Source organism: Clinocottus analis, unplaced genomic scaffold (genome assembly GCF_023055335.1).
Source record: "Clinocottus analis isolate CAN_PGR_092001 unplaced genomic scaffold, fCliAna1.0.p SCAF_18, whole genome shotgun sequence".
Classification (NCBI taxonomy): domain Eukaryota; kingdom Metazoa; phylum Chordata; class Actinopteri; order Perciformes; family Cottidae; genus Clinocottus; species Clinocottus analis.
This window is the reverse complement of record NW_027175909.1, coordinates 10,022,085-10,049,118: the sequence shown is the minus strand read 5'-3', so window position 1 is coordinate 10,049,118 and position 27,034 is coordinate 10,022,085. Positions and strand designations below refer to the sequence as shown.

At 43.3% G+C, this 27,034-nt stretch overlaps 1 protein-coding gene across 1 annotated transcript in view; it reads left to right on the top strand.

The window, feature by feature from the left end:
• prex2 (phosphatidylinositol-3,4,5-trisphosphate-dependent Rac exchange factor 2) overlaps positions 1 to 27,034 on the top strand; it is an 81,448-nt gene that overhangs the window by 48,174 nt on the left and 6,240 nt on the right. Inside the window, exons 24-38 of the mRNA XM_068581963.1 lie at positions 284 to 506; positions 610 to 817; positions 4,374 to 4,553; positions 4,674 to 4,768; positions 5,328 to 5,410; positions 6,098 to 6,188; positions 8,913 to 9,041; positions 10,495 to 10,536; positions 11,217 to 11,314; positions 11,475 to 11,621; positions 13,715 to 13,817; positions 13,955 to 14,098; positions 14,252 to 14,366; positions 23,906 to 23,972; positions 24,717 to 24,907. Coding sequence (XP_068438064.1) covers positions 284 to 506; positions 610 to 817; positions 4,374 to 4,553; positions 4,674 to 4,768; positions 5,328 to 5,410; positions 6,098 to 6,188; positions 8,913 to 9,041; positions 10,495 to 10,536; positions 11,217 to 11,314; positions 11,475 to 11,621; positions 13,715 to 13,817; positions 13,955 to 14,098; positions 14,252 to 14,366; positions 23,906 to 23,972; positions 24,717 to 24,907 — 1,916 coding nt within the window. The remainder of the gene's footprint in view (positions 1 to 283; positions 507 to 609; positions 818 to 4,373; positions 4,554 to 4,673; positions 4,769 to 5,327; positions 5,411 to 6,097; positions 6,189 to 8,912; positions 9,042 to 10,494; positions 10,537 to 11,216; positions 11,315 to 11,474; positions 11,622 to 13,714; positions 13,818 to 13,954; positions 14,099 to 14,251; positions 14,367 to 23,905; positions 23,973 to 24,716; positions 24,908 to 27,034) is intronic.

Here is a 27,034-nt window from a genome sequence, read left to right as displayed (position 1 = left end):
TTGTGCTGGTGAAGCACACGTCAGCGAAATAATGCTGAAATTCGGACTTGTGAAGCATCATCTAGAATTAAAATGACAACTCATTACCCACGCTTAATTACTATTAATTATAAACATACAGGCCAATATCATAGGACAGCATTATCTGCAGTATATACCTTTATTGTGCAAAGATCTCTCCCAATATTTGTATCAACTTATCTGTTCACTTTACCAACCACATTAAAGGAAGCATGCCTTATCTCTAAACCACACACATGTCTCTTTTTCTACCGTATGACAGTTTGCACGGGTCCTGAAGAACCGAGCGTGGCCCACCTTTAAGCAGGCGAAAGCCAAGGTGTCGCCCCTCCATAGCAGCGACTTCTGCCCCACAAACTGTCATATCAACGTGATGGAGGTGTCCTACCCAAAGACCACCACCTCTCTGGGTAGTGCCTTCGGTGTGCAGCTGGACAACAGGAAGAACACGCTGGAGAAGGGAGCACGCAGCAGTGCTGAGCAGGGTGAGAGAGGACCGGCTGCATGAGGAACAGCTGCGCAGTAGAATAATGCTGATTAATCTGTTCTTTCTTTCTTACTTTTCCTGACATGTTTGTGTTGCCTCAGGTAAACTAAACCCCATGGTTAATGTCCAGCATACCATCACCACAATGGCCGCACCATCAGGTCACAGCGTGGGCAGGACGGAGGGTCACGGCCTGCGCTTCCTGTTAAGAGAGGAAGACCTGCTCACGCTGGACTCTTACCAGAAACTCCTCTACAAACTCACCATGACTGTCAAGGAGATGGAGACGCACGGTGCCCATATTCATGAGTGAGTGGCTTTATGTACATAGTGTATATACAACGTATGTACCACACGCACACAGACACACAAGCAACACATGTTTATGATCTCATATGTACCATCGCATGAAAATTGTGAGTCACAGTGTTACTTTTCCTTAAGTTCCTTAAAGTTGGAGATTTATCTATCAGAACAGATTTCTCACAAATTGAGAAACAAATGGTGAAATTGATATTTCTTTTGGAAATCCCTCAAAACACTTTTAATGTGTCCGCGGCAGCCGCGGCCCGAGGCAAGGACATTTCACACAAATGTGTAAAAGTGATGATATTTCGGACAGATACGTGTTTAAACTGAAACTGGACTTCTTAGAGGAGGCACACAGCCGCAAGGAGGTAACTCTTGTTGTTTATGACGACATAAGACACCCTCCCAACCATTCTGTTCCACTTGATTGGAAATTCCCTTTGAAACCAGATTGCCTCATATAACACTCTGTAACTTTAGCAGCTTGCTTGGTCAACGCACCGCATCTGGCACTTGGCGGCCATACACTTTGGTCATTACTCTAGCACCTGTGTGTGTGTGCGTGTGCGCGTGTGTGTGTGTGCGTGTGCGTGTGTGTGAGGTAGAGAGAGCGAGAGAAACGGAAGGAAATTAAAAAGAACAGAAACAAGTTATTTTGGTGGTTTTCTCAACCATGCGTCTGCACAATTTGTGCACAAAGGTATGCCCGCGCTTCATTTATGCTCTGGATTTTAAACCTGATATGGAATGTGTGTGTTGGATCAGTATTTCCTGGTTGGACTCTGTGTTCAACACTGTTGCCGGGTTGATTGTTTTGAGGCACACAAGGCCATGGAAAGAAAATGGGAAACACTGCTCCAGTTCTACTTCCCCCAACCCCTAAACAGGAAATACAATCTCTATGATGTAGAGGGTGTGTCATTAGGCCAGGTGCCCTCTGGAAATGGCATTAACCAACAATGGACCACTGACATATGCATGCACAGTACTCAAAACACACACACACACACTTACGTATGTGTGTAAAACCTCTAAAAATGATGATCGCACCTCATTTTTAGATGACTTAAAAAATAAACTTTACTCAGATTTCCCCAACAGCAGTTGGTTATTATTGGACAGCTGACTTCGTATGTCTTATGAATCTTCAGATGATCATTAGATTAATTTAGTCATATGTCTTCTCAAGGCGGCAGCATTGGGTGAATTAAAAGTCGATTGATGGAGCGTAGCCGCCACCTTATGTAGCTGTGGTAATAATGAGTGGAGTCCACAGCAGGGCTCTAATGCCGGAGTCTGGACACATTTTGTAACGCTCCTGTCCGTGCCAATTAGTGGAATCGTATCCACAAGCTTTCAAATGGTCCGAGACACAGCGAGTGAAGAGATAATGACCTCTACCCTCCGCTATCTGTTTAAACATGCGGACGCACACGCACACTTCAGGAGCTTGTTAGGAGTGAGCTGTGGTGGTGGGCTTGAGTGTTTCACAGGAGTGGAACTAATACGGGTTGTGTAGCTTGTTGCTGCAGTCTGGAGGCTTTGCTCTGACCTCCGTGGGTGTGTTCAACACCCCCGAGCACTTCATTATGTTAGTTTGCATATTAACCTGTTCGTCGACGGGCTCGGGGTCACGACTACTACGCTACATGCGCTGCTACATTCCTCTCATAGCGCTCTTTTATTGCTGTGCCTCTTTGTCCTGTCTCATTTCCTTGATGACTGGCTTTCTACACATCCGCCTGCACACTTCAACGCAGACATTCTTCACTCTCCTTGTCTCTTTCTGTACTGGGTGTGTGTAACTTTGACAGCACAGCTTCCTAATGATGTAATGATGAACTGAAGTGGCCATATTCATGAGGGCTCTTCTGGGCGTGATGTCGAATGCAAACCCTCCTGGTTCCGAACCCAAAGTCAGGAGAGGAAGTCTACAGTATTCTAGTCAGAAATAAGAAGTATCCTCAAGTAATTGAGGAAAAGAAAACATGACATAAAAAGACGTTACATAATTTCTTGGCCGATTCTGGAGAAATCCATTTTGAGACGGCGACCTGTGAACCTTTGTCTCGGGAGCCACAGATTAAGGGTCACAGCTGTGTGAGGACGTGCCTCTCACAAAGGCTTGCTTTATATCAGGACCTCCTCCCTTCCTGGATTTCCTCCTCCATTTAAATACACTTTCCTTATTCTGTGCACATCATTGATAGCGTCCTGATTGGCAGCAGTTTCTGCGCTACAGGGTCTCATGACTTATTTACCTCAGTGTGGATCAAAGCATGCACATATCAAGACACTGCCTGATGTGGAGCTTTGTAACGCGGATGCACTTATAGATGCGGCATTAAAAAAGCCAATTGATGTCTAATGGTTTAATGTGTCGAAGTGGGTTAAAGAGCTTCCTGCGGGAGATTAAGAGATCTTTCTGATTGCTCGCGATAAGCAGTGGTGTACTTTGGCCTTCTCTCGCGTTCTGTTTTTTTCTGCTCTTCCTCTCTCGGTCGAAGTCCCCTCTCTGATCCAATCATTGTTATTCTCCCTTGCTCCCTCCGATAGTTTGTGCCCCAAAGGCCCCAAACTGTGCTCACTTCTTTATTAACCAATAGCCAATCACAGAGCCTGGAGAGCTTCTCCATGGCAATGGAATGCCTCTCTGCTTTGGAGGGGCATTGTGGGGGCTCCTGGAGTGGACCGTAATGAGGGCATCTCTGTGGCCCAGTCAGCCCAGTGAATGGGTAGAAAGGGGGTCAATGGAGAGAGAGAGAGAGGAATGAGCGGAAAGGAGAGGTGTAAAATATCACGAAGAGGCATAAAAAATCTCAGATGCATTTGGGGAGAACAAGGCAGACAGGTTGTTTATTTCATGTAGCACTGAGTGGCTTCAAGGAGCCCCTTTCCACTGCCTCCGCTCTGCTACTTCCTTCAGGCCGATGTTATGACACAATGGAAAATGTAAGTGGACACAAATTAAAATGAGGCCGAAATGTAAACAGACATCGCGTGTCAGAGTGCGTGAGCGGAGAGAGATTAAAACCCCCCAAAAAGTCCGAGCCAAGCATTTATTGGAATATGGCTTTAAATGCCAACATGTGTCGATGCAACTGTGAAAATATCCTGGCCGGCTTCTTCCTGCTCTTCTGATAGCCGTCTGATAGAATACAGGCCAGCTGTACCAGTGAGAGGGGAGCTGATCTTTGCAGCGTGTTGACACAGCTGTACTCTGCTGCATGTTTGAACCTATTAATACTACGTGGATCCCTCACCATCTGAAGCTGTTGTGCGGAAGCCAAGCGCAAACAGGTTGGAATTTTGTTTTGTCACAGTCAGTCAGCTGTTGGAGCCCACGCACAAGTACAGTACAGTACAGTACGCACATACTGTACACACTGTGTTTGCCACACTGCTGGGACACATTCAGAAGCTTCCTGTGTCGCGTTTGTGTGATCAAGGAAGCTGTTTCCATCCTGCTGTGTCAAATGTCATAGCTGTTCTAAGTAATCCCTGCTCTCTGTCTCACTGCTATCCTCTCCCTCCTTGTTTTTCTTCTCTCCACCAGCCTCTTATCCTCTATCACCCATCCTCCAGCGTCAGAAACGAGGACCCAGGAGAGCTACATATCGGCAGAGAGTGAGGGAGAGAAAGGGGAGCGGAACGGAAAGAAAGTGTGTTTTAATGTAGCAGGCGACGAGCAGGAGGATTCAGGACACGACACAATCAGCAATAGAGATTCATACAGGTAAAAGCAAAGTGAAGTGTGGGGACACAAGCCACATATACAATACTATACGATGCCATATCATAGAACTGACGACTGTACACTTTCTCCTTGAGGTTTAACATCCTGTTTCTTTTTCAGTGACTGTAATAGCAACAGGAACTCCATTGCCTCCTTCACTAGTATCTGTAGCAGCCACTGCAGCTCCTACGTTCACAGCGACGAGATGGACTCAGGTACACAAATGCAACACAGCGGGCATGAGCGTTCCTCTTCATCACCCAGTAGTTGTAATTAACTTACCACATAACATAACATCTGCCCATTGATACAGAATCAAAGTTCTATCAACCACAATGTGGCAAATTAGTCAAGTCAATGGCAGGCCATGATAACAATCTAACTGCATGATTACGCCTTCCAGAAGACATGAGCAAAAGCACTTTAAGTTGATTGTAATTGGTTTTGTCAGGCGTTTGGCCACACATCTCAGCTGGAAATGTCATTCCCATCTCCTGCAGCTGTGTATCCTGTCAAGTGTTCTTTCCCCTCTGTGTCTCACAACGTCTCTGTCACACCGCCACACACACGTTACAGCTTTAGGGGATGTCAGATATCACCCCTTGTTCTTCATCATGAAAGCTGACAGTTGAAACAAAGACAATAAACAGGCACACGCGCCGGATTTGTCGTTCGCCGTCGAATAAGTGTTGATGGATTAAGACGACGCACAGCAAAATGTGTTTCATACGGTTAGTGAACTAATGCTGACCAGTTGTAACTGCCCCTCTGCAGGAGATGAGATGCCCTCCAGTGTGTGGCTGTCCCACGAGAAGCAGAAGAAACTTCACAGCTTCCTTGAACATCTGTTTAGCCAGGTGGGTCAGATAAACATCTGTGCAGATGTGATTGATTTGACTTATGAGTGGAAAACCTTAGAAACTGACTTTTCACTGTCTGCAGTTCTTGTCCTTGAATCTAGTTTTTCAGTTTTCTCTCTTGCAGATAAACATTTTAAATCATAATATATGTTATTGATCCTTAATATAAATACTTAACTTTTCTGTTATCTTGTTAAGGAGAAACTTGTGCAGTTTCATAGATTTGTGTGGGGTTTTTTTGGACTTGTGCTCACGAAGTTGAAACCCCGACAGCCTTAAGCTGACCCATGACCTTCCTGAGACCTTTGAAAGGAAAGGTTGACCATATCTGATTATGCATACAACATCAACAAAAAGTTTTCGGAGGACGTCTCCATCGGCAGTGGAAAAGCAGAAAATAAATGCTTTGCTGTGTCTGCACTTTTGTGCTGCTTCCTGTCATTTGTTTTATTGTAGAGCAGTTTCCCCATCTTTGTTTACACACTGCAAAGCAAATTGTATTCATTGCTCTGTGGGATTGTGTGTGTGTGTGTGTGTGTTACATTGAGAGCGAGAGACACAGGTGTTGTTATGTTTGGGTAGTAGTTTGTGCTTCATTGCACACACTTTTGATACTGGCTTTATGGGAAAGTGTATAATGTGTATAATGTTAGTGCACCTGCTTGACACTTGTGCTCTTTTCAGGTGGACTCCATCACCAGCATGCTGAGAGGAGCAATGGTGGCTCGGGCCTTCGAGCAGACAAAGTGCTTCACACCTGGAAGAGGATTACAAGGTAAAGCACCGGGACTGGGATGTGCTCCTGGCTCTGAAACACTAATTTCTCTGCATCTTTTACCACATGTCACATGACACAGTAGTCTAACCTTTTGAGCAAGACATTTAAAAGTGGACCTTTCTGTCATATTTTCCTTGCAAAATGTCTCACTTTCTTCGCTGTGAGGCATGTTTTTTTTTTTTTTTTTATGGTGTAGCTGTGCTTCCTGGACCTTGCTGGGCTGCACAGTGCGCCTGAAAGAAGAAAGATAATATTGGAGAAACTCCCAACCAGCACCGATACTGAGAGAAAACAGAACACATGCTGAAAATGTCACGGCCGCCTGCGCATAGTGGTTGCAACTTCCTGTTGTGTAACGTGTGTGAGTGTATACACAGATGGGATAGTAGAAACTTGGGGAAAGTATTGTCCCATCAATTTTTTTCGTCTCTTTTGCTTCTTTTCCCCTCCAGCTATCCCAATGCCCTTCACTCTGAAGCACTTCATAGTGTTGAAACAGCCCCACTTAGTTGCGTACTCATCTCCACTTCACAGTTATTGTAGTGCGACTTAGCAGTCAAAGGAAAATGTGACCCTTTAACAACTCTTGTTGTTGAGCGTTATCGGATCATTTAGTTTTTACTGTGTGTCATTTGCCACCTGACCTTCTTTTGGCCTCTGTGTTTCACCTCAGCTGTCTTTTGTTGCATGTTATCTCTCACATGAAAATGGTGGAAATGTTACTGCAAGGGGCTAAATTCTTATCATTTCCCACTAAAAATGTAAACTTACGGGGCCGTTTCATGTTTCGCGGAACTCTGCTCACATGACTCAGGCCTTTTTTTTTTAAAGATTAGATAGCAAGAAAACTACGCTCGAAAGCAACAATTGTTTTCTTTCTTCTTTTTGTAAGTAGCGGCGCAAAGTGTTCCCAGATTTTCCGCAAAAAATGACTTGATGTTTTGTATTTTGGTGGTTACAATTAAGGATTTCTTTATTTTACATGAAAAAAAATGATTATTTTATGTCCTTGAATGTGACTTTAACAGAGTGTGATGGGCACTTAAAGCAGAAGAGCAGATTACACATTTATTCTGTTTTGTAAAGCTTCCAAACACCCCGACCCAATTGGCACACACAAGCTCCCTTCTCATCTCAGGCCGTCTTGAAATGAGCGCAGATATGCTTGAACTGAAAATAGGTCTGCTTGTGTGTGTGTGTGTGTGTGTGTGTGTATGTGTGTGTGTGTGTGTGTGTGTGCATAAATGCCCTCAGGAGGGACATGAAGGCCTTGATCAGAGCTGATCCATCTTCATTCCAGTAATGTGTGTGGTTGATAACAGAACAAATAGGATTATCTAACAAGTGGAGCATTTCTGCACACACACACACACACAAACACACAGACACACAAACACACACACACACACGCACACACAAACTCACACACACACACACACACACACACACACACACACACACACGTACACACACATATTATTTTCCGAATTAACAAAAAACACACACATCATCTTCTAGAAAACAACAACGAAATTGAAAACAAAAATGAAAAACAATTAATAGACACAAAATTACTGATGAAAGAAGTTATCAGATCATCTACTTATGCAAACGTATTAATGCAACCTTTATTGTGTGTCTCATTACTCCAATAGATATTCGAGGCCTCGCTACCATATCTGTAGTTTTGCGTTGCGTAATCACGTACGCGACTACATCCGCCATGTTGGTAGTTTTCTCTCATTTTCTCCATTTAGTTCGTAGTCTCGCAATTTTTCTTTGGCTCTCACTTTGCCCCCGCACATTACATTTAATTTCGCTGACGCTTTTATCCAAAGTGACTTACAATAAGTTTGTTCAACCATGAATACAAACTCAGAACAACTAGAATCAAGAAAGTACAATTTCATCAATAAAGTTAAACTACAAAGTGTTATAACTAAGTGGTACTAAAGTGCTACTTTCTTTATTCAAGGTATAGTGGGAAATACACACAAACAAACAAACACACACACACGCACACACACACACTATTAAACAGCCACCTTTCTATCTCAGATCTCTTCTTTCATCTCCAAAGTAAACTTTATTTCAAGCCTTTCCATCCATTTTAAAGAGGTTACATCAAATTGACCGATTGACTTTTACTCTGCGAAGACAAGAAAGATTAGATTTAGAACATAAACAAAGGATGGAAAGTGAAAGATGGTGTGAGCAGGAGTAAAACAAAGAAGAGTGTATTAATTTATTAGAATATGTCTTCCTTTTTTATTATCATTTTCGCTGAAATATTTGTCTTCTGAATAATCAATCTAGTAAATAATTTATTGCGTACTTCTAAAGACTTTTATCTTTTTGAACTGCTTTCGCAAAGTAAGGGAAATTTTATGATTCCAATAAACATCTGAAAAGTTAGCTGGCTTGAGACGAGGAGAGAGGAGATAAGACAGAGAGAATGTGTCTTGAAGATGAAGATCATTAAGGAAGATGCATCAGAGGAGGAGGAATGCAATAACACGATCGTTTCTCTCTTTCCTCACTCAGATAGGGACAGAAGGTAGTTTGTCATGCACTGCCTCGCAATGCAAACTTTACCTTCCAGAAGACACGCATACATAATAGAACTTTGCTCAGCCTTTGCTAACTCTCTCTCTGTGTGTGTGTGTGTGTGTGTGTGTGTGTGTGTGTGTGTGTGTGTGTGTGTGTGTGTGTCTCTGTCAGAGTTTCAGCAGGAGATGGACCCGAAGGTGAACTGCACCAAAAAGCTGCGTCTTCATGTCAAGCAGGATCCCTGGAACCTTCCCAGCAGCGTTCAGACCCTCACACAGACCATCGCTAAATACGTTGAGGGTGAGTGTTTTGCTTAAAGACATTGTGAACACTTGAACCACCGGGAGGGTCGTTTCTCTCCTCTCTGCTGCAACAACGTCAGCACAATTAATTTCTCTCCTCTCTCTCTATCTAACTCTCTGTCTCTCTTTCTCTCTTCTTGGACATCCAACCATCTTCAGCTCCAATTTAAGTTTCCAAATCCACAATCTATCCATCTTATTCTAGCATGTGACATGATAGTCTGCTTATCAGAAGCCTTTTCCACAATAGGCTTGCTATGCGGTTGCCTAGATGAAGATCATTAAGGAAGATGAAATCATAAGATTGTTTCTCTCTATCTTCACTAAGGTCAGAATGTTGAGCGCACATTATACAGCAGTTTTTATGAGGGTTAAGAGATACCTCTCTTTGGCTCTAGGTATACATTATCTTTCCCTTATAATTCCCCAGATGATAATTAAACCCATTGAGGAAAAGTCATGACCTGAGAGAGGGGTTTTATTTTCCTAGAGTTATGTGTAATAGAAACCGCCAGAGGGGGAAAATGACCCCTTGGCGGTTCTAGTGTTAACACATATTACTGTGCTTACAATGTTTGGGGCCTGAGGCTGATGTGCTCACACAGCCACGTATCGTATTTATCATGGAAAAGAATGCCAGGCCTGGGAGGTAATGTGAACTTGACCAATTCCCCAGTGCGCCTCATCATATTTATTGGTTGCAATAATAGCCTGTTACAGTTGTTCGGGTATAGGCAGTCCCAGACCGCTAACTGCTCTCTTTAAACCTAAATCCATCATGAGATACGTGAAATTAGGGCCACATAGCTAGAGCTGAAAACTAGCAAGTTACACAAGCAAAGAGCTGCACTCTTTAAGATTCCCTTGATTCTATTTGACGTCTTTTATCAATTCAGGTAGGAAGTTTAGCTTCATTTAGTGTACGTTTTTGTGTTTGTCAGCAGACAGATTGACCACCCAGACACATACAGACATGTGTACACACAGACAAACATACACAGAGACACACCCCAGCAAATGCACTACAAACAGCCCAGAGCCGAGGTCACATGTCACTCCTGGGAAAGGCGAGCTGGCGGTCACAAACGAGAGAGTATAAATAAGTTAATATTAATGTGCTTGGCTTGTGTACACCACTTTTTCTAGCTCTCCCCTTGATGACTTTTTCATGCAGTGCAGCGTCCTGCCAAGCTTCCCACTGCTCTGATATGACTATAAACAAATGTGGATTTATGTTATTATCTTTGCTCGTGGCTGTTTTTTTCTTATATGTGAAGATAAACTGCTGTGGAGCAGAAGAGTTATACAGCAATGGCCTACTCATGACTCTAAGGGGTTGAGTTTATAGTGTAGGTCATACTATTGCAGTCGAGGAGAAAGGCTCTATGAGTTGATATAATATTATTGCTCAGTGCTTCACTGGATTGCTTTCATTTGTTTGTTTTTTTCAGAGGTGAAGACACGGCTGCTTTTGGTCTTACTACAGTATACAGGTTTGTCTCACTCTCCTCTTCCACTACAGAAATACAGAAAACAGTACGGACTGAAACTCTGTTTTGCAACAACAAAAGAAAGAAAATTCAAAATAATGGTGAACAAAGAAACAAGAGGGGGAAGACTGTATATCCATAATAGAAACAATGCTAATTAAATAAAATGTTTGTCCCTTTACAAACCTCTAGGAAATATGAAAAATAAGAAAAAGTAGAAAAGGCTGAGGTTATGGTGCAATGGATTAATGATGTCAAAAAGTAAGCAGTCATGCCTCATGACACATTATTAATTTCTAAGGGGTTCACAAACTCATTTTTAACTCTGCTGAACTTTTTCCTGGGACCTATTTCTCAGGAAATGATGGCAGCAATTATTTTCCCCTTGGCCACACCTGTCATTTTATCTTATTTTTTTCCCGTTACAATATTTAATACCCTGCAGATATATATATATTTTTAAAAGCAGCCACGACTTTTTGTCACCTTACTGAAAGCTTGCCACAGCATCGAGTCTGACCAAAAAGGTCTTCTTGATTATCAGAACAAACTCACTTTATTCATATCACTAAGTTTTTACTTCTTTTATTTATTTGTTGACTATTCCTCTCACTTTCTTGTACGTTTGTGATTTTGGTTCCGGCTGTCCTCTCAACCTCACGTCCTCTGTGTTGCCGCTCTAGACCCTGAGATCCAGTTGCGTCGCGATATGGTGTTCTGTCAGTCTCTAGTTGCGGCTGTGTGCGCCTTCTCAGAGCACCTATTGGCTGTCCTCAATCAGGTACATTACACATATGTTTTGTCCGGCATTGAACATACTCACATATAGAAACTAACGAGTTGTTAAGAAATACAGTAAGCGGCATCATCCTACGAAATAGTTTAGTTTGTATTCTTTGTCCTTGCTCGCTACCTTTTCGTGATTTTCTGTCTACTCTCAGTTCAACAATGTAGGCAGGGAGTCAGACCAGGACAGCTCGGACCCCCAGGACCTTCAGGAGGCCCAGGAAGCCAGCCGCCGTTGGCTGGAACAGATCGCCAGCGCTGGGCTTCTCTTCCACTTCCAGTCTCTCCTCTCCCCCAATCTGGTGCGCACCACGCCAGCCTCAGCTCTCAGTTAATCTGCTTTAACAGACATTCATCACCATATGGGTTTCCACGCTGTAGTTAAATACATGGCTACAACCATGCATATATTTGCATTATAAATGACATTAGGGCTTTTTATTACATGTTTCACCATGGTATATCAAACTATACCAATCACTGGGTTACAAAAACATGAATTATGCAATATTCAATGTTTTTTGTTCTGCTCTCTGATTAAATGATGGTGAGGAATATTTAAGCATTCAAGATGGGCTCTACCGAGATCATAAATCAGAAGATGCCACGACGAGGCTGCATGGCGGACACTAAAACAATCTCTGAAATGTGCTGAGTTAATACACAGTCTGCCCGCAGTGACTGTGCAGGGATGTGGTCTGAATCGCTGAGGTGTGCCGCTGATTCTGCAGAGCCAGATCACACTGCGACTTCCCTCTTATGGTACTCTGAAAACAGAGAGTTTCACCATCATCTGGAGCTGAGAATATTATCCACGACCTGCCAACAACCCAAAACACAAGACTTTTAGATTTGAAATGTTTAAACCGACAGTAATCAAAGCTGTAATAAAACGCAATCTCTCAATTTTGGAAAGGTTTTGCCACCCAAAGGCTCTTCTGTATTGTAAAACAGCCTTGAAATCCCCTAATGTTGAATACTTTATATTCATGAGAGTAATTAATCTTGAAACTTGAAACCGGCTCAAATAGTCTTTAGTTTTGGTGTCCGGCTACTTTTTTCTCCTCATGAATTTAAGACCATCTAGTGAGGAGTTCATTATGAGCTAAGCACGCACAGTGACCTCACTGAGATACATATGACCTTTTTCATAATTTCAAAGTTGCCTTCAACCATGTTGGAGAAGCTGAAACTCAAATTTGAGTAGCTAAAGAGCAGCAATATATTCTTTAAAACTGTTATTTCCAGTGTTTCTTTTCTGCAATTTGCATCATCAACCACATAGATTTTGTTTTATACTGTATATTTGCATAAGGTGTTTAGATTTGGTTTCTATTTTAATCATCTTCTCTGGGAAATAGAAACACAGGAAGTGCTTCAAACATGTATTTTGAATGCGTGTTTATTGAGGTTAGACGGGCGTGCGGCTTACGTCAAGTCCTCCTGCACTGACGCCGCTCTCTGTCTGCCTCTTTTCCTTTTAATTCTCAAGAGATTTCCCTTTCAAGTGTCCCTGTGGAACAAAACCGGGTACCAGTACCTGCAGGTGATTCCAGTGAAATCACAACACGTTTTTTTTTCAGGGCACCACTTGAAAGGCAGCATGAGATGAACTGGGGATGCTGTGGCTGCTGTGTGTGTGTGTGAGGAGGACGGAGGTGTGTGTGTGTGTGTGTGTGTGTGGGGGGGGCTTTATGTGACGCACTTTAAGATAAACTTGCCCACACACGGCAGTCGTCCCCTCTGTCACATGTCGGGCCATCTCAAATGGGTCTTTAGAAAAAGGACCCAATCCTCTTTCACCGCTGCTCAGTTTATCCCTCTGCTTCCTTCTCAGAAAGAAGGAAGCAGACAGAGGAGTGCAGTGGCACAATCCAAAATGTTCGAGCCTCTATCGCTGTGGCCACGAGCAGATGTGCTTGTTTGCGTGTGAGGATGCTGAATGCATGTGTGAAAAAAAAACAAAAAAACATGTGCACACATTCAGAGAACTGAACAAACAAGCAAACAACCCCACAGATAAAGATGTAGGCAGACACACACTGTCATGTTTGCAGATGGGTATGTGAGGTGAGCATCCTCTCACATAGTTAGTCAAACGGCGTAGTTTCCTGTTCAATACTGCCTTTTTTTCTTCCCATAAAAAAGAAGACAAACACACACACACACACACACACACACACACACACACACACACACACACCCTAATTAATTACACTTAATACATCTCTGTAGACAAAACAAAAAAGGCTTCATTTGACTTTCAATGCTGTTGTACTCAAAACCTGTTAACAGACTCTGCTGTGTCATCAATGAACTACTTTTACTCAGAATATGATCTGTAATCTTTCTCCACCAGGGCACTCTTACTAGTGTGCTGTCTTTTTCTCTTCAGACGGATGAGCAGGCCATGTTGGAGGACACTCAGGTGGCTTTAATTGACCTGGAGAAGGTCACGTTCTACTTCCAGCAATTTGAAGGGGAGCCACTGGTGGCCAGTACGTATAAGCTTTTAGCTGACGTTTGACTTTTGTCATTGTATCGTTATAGTCTCATCATTGCTACTACCACTACATTCAATGTAAAAGGGGACTCAGCTTTAAAAAATGCCTCCTCTCCTCTCCTGTCTTGGCAGACACGCCCATGTCGTACCAGGTGGAGGGCTCCCGTCAGGCCTTGAAGGTTTCCTTCCACCTCGAGAGGTTCTACTTCTCTCAGCTGCCTCACAGGCTGAGAAACGGAGGAGGCATCAAAATCTACCCTGTGCTCTTCACACAAGGTACAGTGAGCCTGGTTTGGGAAATTTTAGTCAGCAAGTAGTGCAGAGATGAAAGCTGCTTCATAGATTATTAAAAAACCCTGGCAGGTCGATGCACAGTATGTGCAGTGGTTTTATCACTTAATCCTTCACTCTTTTCTTTCACCCTTCTAGCGCTGGAGAGTATGGAGGGTTACTACTACAGAGACAATGTGTTAGTGGAGGAATACCAGGCCCAAATCAATGCTGCCTCACTGGAAAAGGTCAAACAGTACTACAAGAGACTGAGGTATGTTACACAAGACTAAACACACAGATATTACTTTGTCACTACATGTCTTGTTTCTTTTAGATATAATATAAATCAAGACGACCTACCATTTAGTCAGCGGGGCCTCAAGGTGATTGGCTGAGAGGAACGCAGTGGGAGTGTTTTAAGATTGGTTGTGAACACACACACAGCAGGAGCATCAGAGATTGGATGAGAGAGCCCAGTGTGTCACCAGTCCTGATAAAGTGCTTCTGTACAGCTGCTGCACTCGGTTACCTCACACCCCATTGGTCTGTTACACACACACACACGAGGCCCTCTGTGAATGGCCAGGTGTGGGTAATTTAATGAGGTGAAAAATCAGATATGGAGAAACAAAAACTTCTGGGAGATGAAAAACAAAAAAAAGGTTCCGGCTTTGTTTAATCTCCTGAATGAGTGAATATCAGGAGCTGTACAGTATGCTGCCTGGATTGCAAAGTCATTTCAGTGACTGAACACCAACTGTGTTTAAAATGTTGCGAGTGGCTTTGAATGCACAAAACACATTAAGGATTGATCACGAGAAAATCTCACAGTCTGCGTTTATCCCAGGTGGGTTTGTAGCTTTAGAAAAATGGCTTCTGCTGGTGTTCGTAGAGAGTGCGGGAGATTCACTGAGAGAGATACTGTAGTATCAAGATTACACAATAGACACTGATGCCATCTTGGTTAATAATAATTTCCTTGGAAAGCTGTTTGAAGTCTGTCCCTCTTTGAATACCTCGGAGGGCGACTGGTCGGCACGTCGCCTTCCACGAAACATCTGCTGCTGATTGTGGGGATAATTAAACAGAGCGGCGCTCGCAGCAAAACTCCATCTTGTTATTTAGGGACAATCTTCTTTGAGGGGCTGACTGATTTCCAGCTCGAGCAGTCGCGTGTCACATCAGCACCGATCCTCCGCAGCGGAACATTAGTTTACTCGGATTGCTTTCCGCTGAGAGTTTTTAATTTGTTCGTAGTGTTTTGAGTGATGAGTGAAAATAATTTTAAGCATTTATTTATGTGAGTGTCAGATTTCCCAAAGCACGGTTGTGGATACCAAGTTGTGCTGGGTCATTTAATCTTTTTCGTGCATCAGGCCTTGTATCTCTCTGTGTAATGATGTTGTCAGCCACAGCCTTTGGGATGCTGCAACAGGAGGAGGAGTATTTGTATTCTTTGTTTGTCTTTCATTTTATTGAGTCATTGTTTGCAGACTGTGAATTGGACTTCACCATCAGTCTCTAAAATGTCACTATTCTAATTACAATAATACACAGAGGCATTTAGTATGTCCACTAATCTGCAGCATGCATGGCATTATCTAAATAAATAAATGTATATGGGGTTTATAGGAGCACTTTTAAAAACATAACTAATAGCAATTATTTTGACTATTAAAATTGTGAGCTAATTTGCCATATTAGAGATTAGATATTTTACATAATCGTTTTCATTTCCATTGAAAAACACTACAAACATGTTTGTAGAACACGATGTGTAATCAAAGACATCTTTGCAGCAGCACAATTATTGATCTGAAATGGTATTTTGACGTTTGTGAAGATTTTGATAAAGTTTATGACTTGTGCAGCCCTACGTCGTCATATGATTCACATCGTACATGCAGGATCTTACTTGTTCAGCCATATGATTCCGACTCGCCTGTGTTTTGGTATGTGTGCACGTATATGCTGTACCTTTCAGTTTGACCTGTACAGAAAAGAGCCTAATTGAATCGACAGCAGAGGCTCCAGCAGTAACACAAAGCAGATGTGGGCTGACAGGAAAGTGAGTGAGGCTGGTGATGTGGGGAGCTTGAGGGGTGCTGGGTAGGGAAGTGGAGAGAAAGTGTGCTTCTAAACCCCAACTGGAGCGAGTCGTAGGCCAAAACTGCAGATAATTTCTGTCAAAATCAGAGTGTAAACACTGCTGTACAATGGGTGAATCTGTTTGTATTGAGTTGACATGTGTGCAGAACGTGAGGAACGGCTCTTCATACAAGCAAAAGTCACCTTTTTCCAAGTAAAGCAAATGAATGAATCAATTTAATACTTTCTTCTTGATGGACTCATTGATCTGCAGACTTATCTACACCACTCTCCAGTTACTACTTTATAACCTCGGCTGCTGAGTCAATCGTGTGCATGTGGAATATTACAGGGAGCATTAAAGCTGGCACCAGAATCATGTTCTTCGCCCCGACGCAGTGGTATTACCTCGTATTAATCATAATAACGTAAACATTCCCAGCTGGCTTTCAGCAGTTCGTGAATACAGTGTCTCTCTCTATGTAACGGGACCAGTAGTTTTCTTTCGCCGGCTGCCATGTGTCTTTCGGATGACCACAGACCAGCCTGTGATGTCACTCCTCTCTCCATTGCAGCGTTTAAACCTCAGGCACCTCGTTATCCTTGGAGCCCGGCCACGGCAGCGTTGGGTTAAACCCACACTGTGGGCCGGAGCCAGAGGCTGACTGACAGACAGAAACACACACACGCAATCCTGAACTGAGTGAACTGCAGGGGCAAGATGCGTCAATGTTTTTGTGTCGTGAGATACACTCCCATTACACCGTGGGCCCCTGTTGTCACCTGGGAGCCCTGAGATAGTGTTGTTTGTGTGCAAAAGTTGAATTTGTCTAACTAAGAACATGTGGAGAAATGACAGTGATGGCGATGAACATTAGCGTTCGTGTCACTCATACTGATGTGGAACCCTTCAAGACGAAACCCGCTTTTCTGTGAACACGCTTTTCTTTCACGCAAGCAGAGTCTTTAAAAACTTTTTTTTATTGTTGTCTTGCTCCTCCACTGACGCCTTTGCCAGCGTGCATCGTGGCCATTATCCAATTTCAGAGTTGTAAATGATACCACTGAAAGGGTTTGTGTGAGATTTCCCAGCAGCCTCTCTGTCTCCAGCGTACACTTTCTGTAGCCACACCAGATACAGTATGATCCGAGCAAAGCCGTAGTGCCTGATGAAGTCACTCCGCAGAACATGAACTCACGGGCCAAATCACAAGCACATGGCCGGTGCCACGGGAGTCAGCAGTGTGTGGAGCCAGAACACGCACCCACGTTTTCAAGCTTTCACAAACCATCTCAGCTGACGCGTGCATTTAGATCGTTTTGAAACCCTGACATGCTTCAATTGATAGATTTCTCCGTCCCGGTCCTGTTTCTCCTTTTAGGTTTCTCATCACGCAAGAGCAGGAAGACGGAGTTGAGCCGAATGGAGGGGGATAAACTAATTGTCTCATTTTTCTGTCCCAATTTGTGAGATCACTTTGCGTTGCAGACAATTGCCTCCTCTCTAGTAGGAGGGAGCAAGATCTGAGGAAGGGAGGAAATAGCATGCTTTGAACAGAGAACGCCTGTCCCTTAAGGACGCAACGAGAATGGAAGAGGGGAAATTGAATGGGGAATATGGATCGCCAGAGCAGGTTGGAAAGATGGGAGGGATTCCAGGGGAGGGATGAGGAGGATGAGTAGAGGAAGAGGAGGAGAGTGTGAGAGCGAGTCGAACAGGGCTGAGTGGTGAGGGGAGAACCAGAACAGAATCTGCAAATGTATTATTCAAAAGGAGAGCTTATTGCAGACTTGTGGTTTCATCACATTCTGCTCTTATTGACAGGACGTTTCAGGAGGGAATTAAGGTTTTTTTTCTATCTCACGTGCTCTTTTGCTATCGATTTATGGAGCATGGTCCATTCAGCTGTGTCAAATAATAAAGGAGAAGGTCCTTTATGTACTGCATGCTGTCTGCTGGTGTATCAGATGCGTGTCATATTCATATGCTGTTGCAGGTTTGAGTGTATGCAGATGTGTTCAAATCAATAACTTCTGGCATCAAGGGTCAAAGGGCGCTTACACTGCAGGCATAACGTGTTTCTCCCTGATTGAAATGCATTTGGCAGCAGTGGGGACATGCTTGGCATGCCATCGCAAGGCAGTTGTGAAATTTCCACATCTCATGGTGCACCTCCCTTCGAATAAAACTAAATACAAAATGCTTGATTTATGTGGATATTAAAACTTTGCGCAGACTGACAGATGGTGCATAATGACGGCACGGTGGCTGGAAAGATAAGCTATAAACGCGGCTGTGTGTCGCTGTCTAACAAATGGTACATTATGATTACTACATACTTGTATTTCATGCTTTGTTAGTTGAACATTCATTAGTCATCCCGGCGCAGCTTCCAAGTCATTTGTGCTGGCAGCGTTTGCTCTCCCATCAGAAATAGTAATCACACCACTGCAGTGCAGTTTGTCTTGATTAAGAAAGAAACACTCGGTGCTCATTGCAGGTCAGAGTGTCAGTTTCAACACAGTAGTCACTCCTTCCTTTGTCTCTGTTGGTCTGCGGCTGGAGCAGAGAGCGTTCCTCTCGCTCTTGTTCAGACGTGACCTTGTGTTGGGAGTGCAGATACGCTCGTTAAAGTGCAGCATGCGTAACGGCATGATTAATGCGACGAGCTGATCACTTTGTGACCGCTGACTCAGGCTTTGCTAGTCTCGTATACACGGATATATGTAAACACAGCCATGTAACTTGCAACTGCAGCCTTGTAAACAAGTCTCCCTGACAGCCAGCTTTGCGTAAATCATGTTGTTTGTTCTCCACGCTATTTGCTCAAAGAACAGGCCGAGGGATGCTGTTGCATAACTTCAAGTCGTCCAGCACGCACACATGACTCACGCACACTGTCCTCAACATCAAAACAACGACACAAATCTGTTGCTCAAACAGCATTTGGCTCCGTGTAATTGATGGTCCTTCCTCCCAGGGGCCGGGCTATGCCGTAGTGATTAGTACAACAATAGCTACTGCAGCAAGTTCCCACTTCTTCCATGTGACATGCATCAGTTTTGTGCACTGCTCAAACAGTGATGCGACGGTGCAGCGAGTTTGCAAAAATGGGATTTCTCAGATGACTTCATCTGTAAACTGAGAAGTCATTTGCGATGTTTCACATGATGAAAAAAAAACATCTTATTTTGCAGTCGTGATTGATTATGGATATTATCCTATTTTCAGAAGGGAGGCAATGGAAATTTGGCCATTTCTTTTTCCTAAACAGAAACTGAGCTTTCTTGTCTCCGCGTCTCCCCCTCCCCTTTTTCGGAAGTGATGAAAATGCTCCAGTCTTTGCACCGGCAAAGAGAGTCTCAAATCACTGGAGCGCAGAGGAAGGGGCTTCTTTCTGCTCCAGCTCGTGTGCACTGAACCCCTGTTCATAAAGCCTAGTAAGGCTGAGCATCAGACATGGTTTGATTTATCATTTCTCTTTGATTCTCTCGTTGAACGGCCGTAATGAGGACAGTTCTGCACTCGATGATGCTTTAAAAAAAAAAAAAAGACCTTGACTCATCTCCTCAGCAGTTTCTAAGTTAAAATGAAAAATCACCTTCCTGAGGAGCCAAGAATACTTATATGCAGCATCAGGGTTTTTACATTTGTTCGCCATTTTAAGGCAATCGCTATCCTTGCATTTTAAAATGCGCAGTAACTGAATGTGTAGCTGTGATTTAGTGGTTCTATGTCTTCTGGCTCTGACTTTAGACCCCATTAATACTAAGCTGCTCTGGGTGTCATCGACACTAGTTTCAAAATGGTTGCCTTGTCTCTGATTTAAATCATTATTTCACACGTGTCTGTCTAGTCTTAAGTTTTTAATGCTGGATCGAAAAACAAAACATGCCATTGTTATCTACACATAGTCAAAACATCAGTTATTCTCGACACCCGCAGGTTTGTCGCAGGAGATTTTGTTACGATTTTATTGTTATGATTTTGTTTGGGTCGCGGAATAAATTGACAGAGTTTCCTCATTTAACATATATATCTGCAGTACATCTTTGAGCCACAAGAGGGAGCCTGCATGTTCGTGTTGTTGTGATGGTTGTAGACTACTTGTATTCATTTGGCTTTATATGTATATGTTTTCAAGAACACGTGCATAGAAAAAGTTGTGCTTTATCAAACGTATATGTTTTCAAAATGGCTGGTTCACCTATTGAAGGTAACACAAGTTATGTGGAAATGCATTAAAAAGGGCCAACAACATGAATTTACGGGCAATTTTTTTGCTCATCTCACAATCTGTAGATGTGGCCTTTGTCATCTGGGTTTCTCGAATTGTAGAATTGTGTTTGTCATTTAAAAAAAAGTGGGGACCGAGAAAAAATAATACTGGGAAATACTGTTTTGTTAAAACAGTTCTCTCTTTCTGCTACATGCACGCCTGTATGAAGCTATAGTTGACATATAGCAGGAAGTGTAAACAGGAGGGAGTGTAAACAGGAGGGAGGCGTGGGATAAGAGAATGACCTCTAGCTCACTTAACACACACTGTCCCATCTGCGTCAGTGCAGAAGCGTCACGGAGGCTCCTGGAAGCCCTCATTAGCCCCGAGGCCGCTCTGCCACTGCAGTGGTTTGTGGGGGATTTAATAACGCCGAGTGTCATTCATCCCGGCGATGTGAGTGTCTTGCGTGGACCAGCATGCACCTCTGCACGGTCACATTTAATGTTATACATCTTAGTCACTTTACTTGTGTCCTCGGGAGGAAACGCATGTGAAACCAAACCCACAGAGCACTCGGTTAAAACACTTCTCTCTTGTCTCGCAAGATATTTTAGGGATGCATTTCTGTTCCTTCTGTTTGAATGGAGGATGTCATGCTAATGTGCTCATTCCCACGCTGCTCCTCTGAAAACACCTGTGCCTCAGATCCTTCTTCTGACTACTAAGGCTCCTTTGCTGTGAAAGGCCCTGAGTGTGCTATTGTCATGACGGAAGCAGAAACAAAGAGAATGAATATGCTCCTGGGCCCAATACAATAAAACCAGCTACAAGCAGAGCAGGTCATCTTATGCCTGCAGCCAGATCTTCTATCAGAGCCTCATGTAAAAACCCATTGGCTGTGTGTGTGTGGGGTCTGTGGGAGTTTTGTTATTGCAGAATAAGGTACAAGCAAGCTTCACTATACAGGTGCGGTTTTCCTGATTTCTGCTGATATGAACGGTGGAAATGCTCCGAGATTGCTCAGTTTCTGTAACCTTTGTATTTGTTCAACACTGGCTGACAGATCGCCATCTGTTCAAGTTCTGATTGGTGTTAAACTCCCCTCTGAAAAGTCGTCATCATTATGTTTTAAATGTGAAGCTGGAGAAAAATGATAATAAACCTGGATGTCCCGCCATCACAATGGGGCACCGAGAGTTCAGGGGCTTGAACGGGAGAGACAGGACAGGAGAATAAATAACAGACGCCCACGGGATTTAGACTACATATATATATATAAAAGCTGTATGTAATATATTCCTTACCTCACACTGTTGTGTTTGCACACTGTGTGTGGGCTTGACATTTGATTTTTCATCCGTAATCAATTCTAAGTCGCTTCGTTTCCAAACCTCTGACAACACGTCATCGGTTCAGAAGACGTACTGCAGGTCCTCTTCAAACCACACGTGTAGTCTGACTCTTATTTTGTCGTTAAAGACCTCCAGGAGAGTCGGCCCTGCTCCTCAAGCTGTGGCTGACAGTATTTTTAGAACAACTCAAACGACAAGAGGACGAGCTAATCAGTGGGAATTGTGACCTTGCTTCGAGAAAATAGTTGACAATTGTTTTGTCAGAAACGGATAAACAAATGTGTGCAGATGAAGTTTAGCAGCGTTTAGTAGCTTGACAGAAGTTGACTTCTCTCAGACAGAATCTATTTAATACATTTAAGATAACGGTCTGAGTCGCCATCCGATAAGAGACAGGGACAAGTACACACACACGCATTAAAGTAGACTAAACAGAAACAATTGTAGGCCAAGGTTTTGATTTCCAATAAACTTTCTTCCGTGTTGCTGTTCTCTGTAGCGTTTTATCGCTTCACTCAATCTCAGCATGTTTGACCTCTGACAAGAAAGATGTTTTGTGAGGAAACACTCGTATCTAGCTTTCATTTACTGCAGATGGTTAGTTTTTCCACAGCAACCGCACGCTCACACGCACACACTAGCATTCACAAAGTATGGACGCCAGGTTTACTGTCGGAACATTAATGAGGAAATCAAACATTTCGAGCTCCAAACAGTCGACCCAACAACAGATCAGCCTGCTACCCCTCGCGGAGTTCGTTGTGGCCAATGTACCAGTTAAATGCTCTTTGCAGGAGTTGAAAAGTTGTTTGCTCCATGCCAAGATGCGGCGTAACTCCTGGTCTACCATGCACATCTTTTGAATGATAAGGCATCTTGAACCAATTACATGGGCTGTTAGCTCCATCTGAACCCGTAGCAAACTCTGCCTGTAGCCATTTAGAAGAGCACGCCATAAGGTTTAAGGACCATTTGCCAGATAAGAATTAAACTCCTGGAAAACTTAAGCGAGTGAGGATACAATATGTTCAGCTTACTCATCTGTGTCTCCTTACTAGATTTTATATGTGAATAGAAAACATCAGCTCACTCATAGTCTCAGTCCACTATGCAGGCTTAAGGGCCTTAAGGGCCTTGTCGTGTATATATACTGTATGTGCGTTGAAAGACGCTTTGTGTGCACGTGTGTTTCCGACTGTGATGAACTATATAGTTATTGGTTTTGTGTGCATTATTCTCTAGAACTTTTCATTTTAACGCGTCTAATTTATAATCACAATATTGAATCAAGGAAGTGTTAACTCTCCTCTAATGAATTAATTCCATTAATATTATGTCCGGCATAAATACCACAGTCCTAATAAATGCCTCTGTGTATTGACTTAGCACAGGGCTTTGAAATAGCAGAGTGAATGCAGATGAATGAGCCTTCCTTGGCTGATTCTTGTGAATAATCTCCCTCCCTCAAAGTCTGCAGTTGCTTCATCCCTTAAAACGTTTTTTTTTTTTTTGCCCTTCTATTTGCGATTTCAGAAACGTGTGTACATTATTATTGCTTCTTGCAAAGAAGTAATGGAGTATGTGATTTTATTACAAGAGATTTAATGTGGTGTAGTGTAGCTATTTTTAGCACACTGCTGGATTACTTAGATTTGATGGAGTCACAGACTGCTGAGTTTGCAGAAGCAGCACTCCACCTCAGATGGACTCATTGCGGCATGCATCTCCTCCGCCTGCATAATGACACCAGTCCGGTGCTGCCTCCGGTGGACAACAGGGGAAAATAGCACCAGATCCGCTGTACTCCATGAATGAATGAGGCAATGGCGCTTGGAGCGATGCCCAGGACTAGAGATGCTTATTTCATGTTTCTGCTGAGCTCTGTCCAAGTTACTCTCATGATTGATAGTCAGGTGGTGGAGCTCCATAATGAGCAGGTGGCCTACTTTTCCCTGCCAGTGTTCCTGATGACCTCATGGTGCAGAGAAAAAGAAGGCCACATTGTTTTTTAAGCAATGGAGCCACGACATAAGAAAACTTGAGAATGATTGTTAGCCTGCTGCAGTATGTTAATACTTAATGCACATTGTTTAATTTATCCCCCTGCATTTCAAATATTAGGTTAGAGCTGTTGTTTCTTCCCCTAGGGCTTTCTACCTGGATCAGTCCAACATGCCGCCCAGCTGCGCACCCAAAGCTGCCCTCGTGGACAAGGTAAGAACAAGCCTACGCAATCAGGGGACAACCAAAGAACATGAGTAGATCTTTATGCCGAAATGTGGAAAGTCAAATGATATGTAAAATCCAGCAAAGAAGAGGTGCAGCAAAAAGACCTCAATGTCCCATCAAATGCAAAAAAAACTTTACACAGATCCTCTGCACAGCCATAATCCATAGCTCCCTGTCATTATCAATGACAGTAGGCAAACACTTCTAAGTACATCACCAAGATGATGAACAGAATTATCACCAGAGCATCAGAGGGTGTGAGGCTGTAAACTCCTCACACTGGACTCAATATGCACACACAGCTCACCTGCTCACGTGCCGTCAGGATCACGGACGGAGGACAGAACACTTTAACCTGAGCTTCTTCCCCAAGGCCATGCAGATATAGACTACACAACAGTTGGCCTAATTGTAATTCCTTTTTATGTCTACACTACCCACCAATGAAAGAAACTTGAACTGTATATATATAATATATAGTTAACCTTTAAAATATTCAAAAATCCTACCTTATATCGCCTCATATCCTCTGTAGTTGCCACTAGGAAGCTCACATGAGCATCCCAGTGGGCAGCTCTGTTTTATTGTAAATCTGCATTTATAGCCCAATCGAAATCTACTTGAGGACCACAAGCACCTCGTAGTTAGCATTTTGCTCATTATACAGCTTGGCAGTGTTTTTCTTCCTCGTTGGACCCCACTAACCCCTCTCCCTCTGTGTCTGCCCAGTTGATGCGCCCCTTTAATGCTCTGGAGGAGCTGTACCGTCTGATGGAGAGTTTTATTAGTTGTCGCCGCACTGCCGCCTGTCAGTACACCGCCTGCGGGGCTTCTGGAGTGGGGCTGCTCTCTGTGGCCTCTGAGCTCTGCTCGCGTCTGGGAGCCACACACATCGTCATGTGCAACAGCGGTGTTCACCGGTGAGTGCGTGGGCACAAACGCTGTACATTTCTCCCTGCACTTTAGGAACCACCTCCACTTCAATTATACATTCCTGCTTATCGTTTTCCTGCTTCTGACAGCTCTCTTGCAGATTTCCGTTCTCTTTCATCTCCCTTGCATTAACACTCTTCTCACCTTTTAAACATTTCTACCCAAGTTTGTCCCTGGTTCTCGGCACCTTCTTTTATCCTCCGCCGACCTTTCAATTTCAGGAGAACCCCGCACTCCTCACCATCGGGATTTTCTATAAATACACATTTCTCTGCATTAATTACCGGCAGCATATTCTAGTTAATAGGGCCGGTTGTTTCTCAGGCCAGATGAGGGACTTTCAAGTAGGCATAGCACTTTGCACAGGAAGGTGGCAAGTCAATTACTTCCATTCTCATTGCATTCTATATATGGCGGCATAATTCACCTGCCGCTGAGGTCACCATCTATCAGTGCACAAGAACAGAAATATCCCGGTCGTTTGTCACCGCTGATCATCAGCTTTCAACTCTTACCTTCTCTTTCCATCCACCCGCCCGCCCTTTTCTCTGACACCCTCTTCCTTTACCCCATGACAGTTTCCATATCTTTTTGTCTCAGTCACATGCACAGGCTCACACACATTCGCTTTCATGCGTTCTCTGGACGTGAGCGATGGCTTGATAAAGTGCTGTGGATGGAGCCGCCTGGTTGCCTGAGCTCTAATAGAAGGTTCCTGTCTGTGCAATGAGTGCTACTACTTTATTAACGCACAACTTGTGTGTGTGTGTGTGTGTGTGTGTGTGTGTGTGTGTCGTTGCAATTATACACACAAGCTGCAACTCACCCAGACAGGCAGGCTAAGTGTACTGTGTCACAGCAGGTGACAGTGCCTGCCATATTTGGGATTATTTGTGAACTGGCTTTCTCCTTAAACACCGTTTTACCCTCCAAAGCTGCATGGAGGCTAATGGACGTGTTGGATTCACTGGAATGTGAGTTATCAGGGTTTGGCCTGATGCAAGTATCCACCAAACCAATGTCATCTCGATATGTATATATATATATATATATATATATGTTATATCATTTCAAACATTAAAATAATCAAAAGGAATCCATACATTACTGTTCATGTAAATGGTGAGCACACAAACTAATTTGCTATAATTGAAAAACCTATGAAACCAAGCCAGTAGACCAGTAATGCGGAAATTGCATTATCAGTGTGGCAGCCTGCTCGGTCCTATTGATTGGATTAGTTGACTTGATGGATTAGTTTTAATAACAGTGAAAGCGTGATATTTTGGGGGCATCAGCATTTTGCAAAATGCAGCACTGCTTTCTTCCTCAGACTTTTTTTTGTCCATCATCCCCACAAAAACCATTAGAGAGGGAAAAGGAGAGTTCATTGTCTGACAGCAGAACAAAAGAGGATATCAGAGGAGGGAGAAAGTATCACGGGCACAAAGCCTAATCCACATTCCTAGATACTTACTTTCATCAGAGTCAAATTTCACAGTATTCAAGTAGTTTTAAATGTTTAGACTCTATACATTCCTCGCCTCCTCTTTGCCTTTCTCTGTGTTTGTCGCTCTCTTGTTTCATCTCATTTATCAGAATGGACTTAGCTCTGGATGGAGTGTAAATGGGATATGGGCTGGAACAACATAAAACAGATGGGCATGAATCACCTCATACTATCTCACCAGCCCTAATGAAAAGGGAAGCCGTGCAGCCTGTCTGTCTCACACACACACACAGATTTTGTGCAGTTCCTTCATCCAGCTCCAGCTGAAGAGATATTTAAAGATCCTCTGTGGGTGAATTCCTTTATTGCTGTAGGAAGCTCAAAACGGGTGCTTAAAATATTCTGGGGTGGCCTCCATAGAACAATCTTTTGCAATTCTTTACTGGGATATCTTTTGGCTCGTACCGGCGATGACTGTTGAGTTCATTATTTTTATCACATCATGTTACGCCGTCATGGAACTCAAGAGGACTTTTTGATCTTGATCTGATTGACACAAAGTAATATCTTCTGGCAGCAATAAGTTCCCTTATCATTGCTCTTTAAAAACAAAACAAAAAGGTTTTCTCAGTTGGTGTGAAATTCTGCCACAACAGAAGGAGAT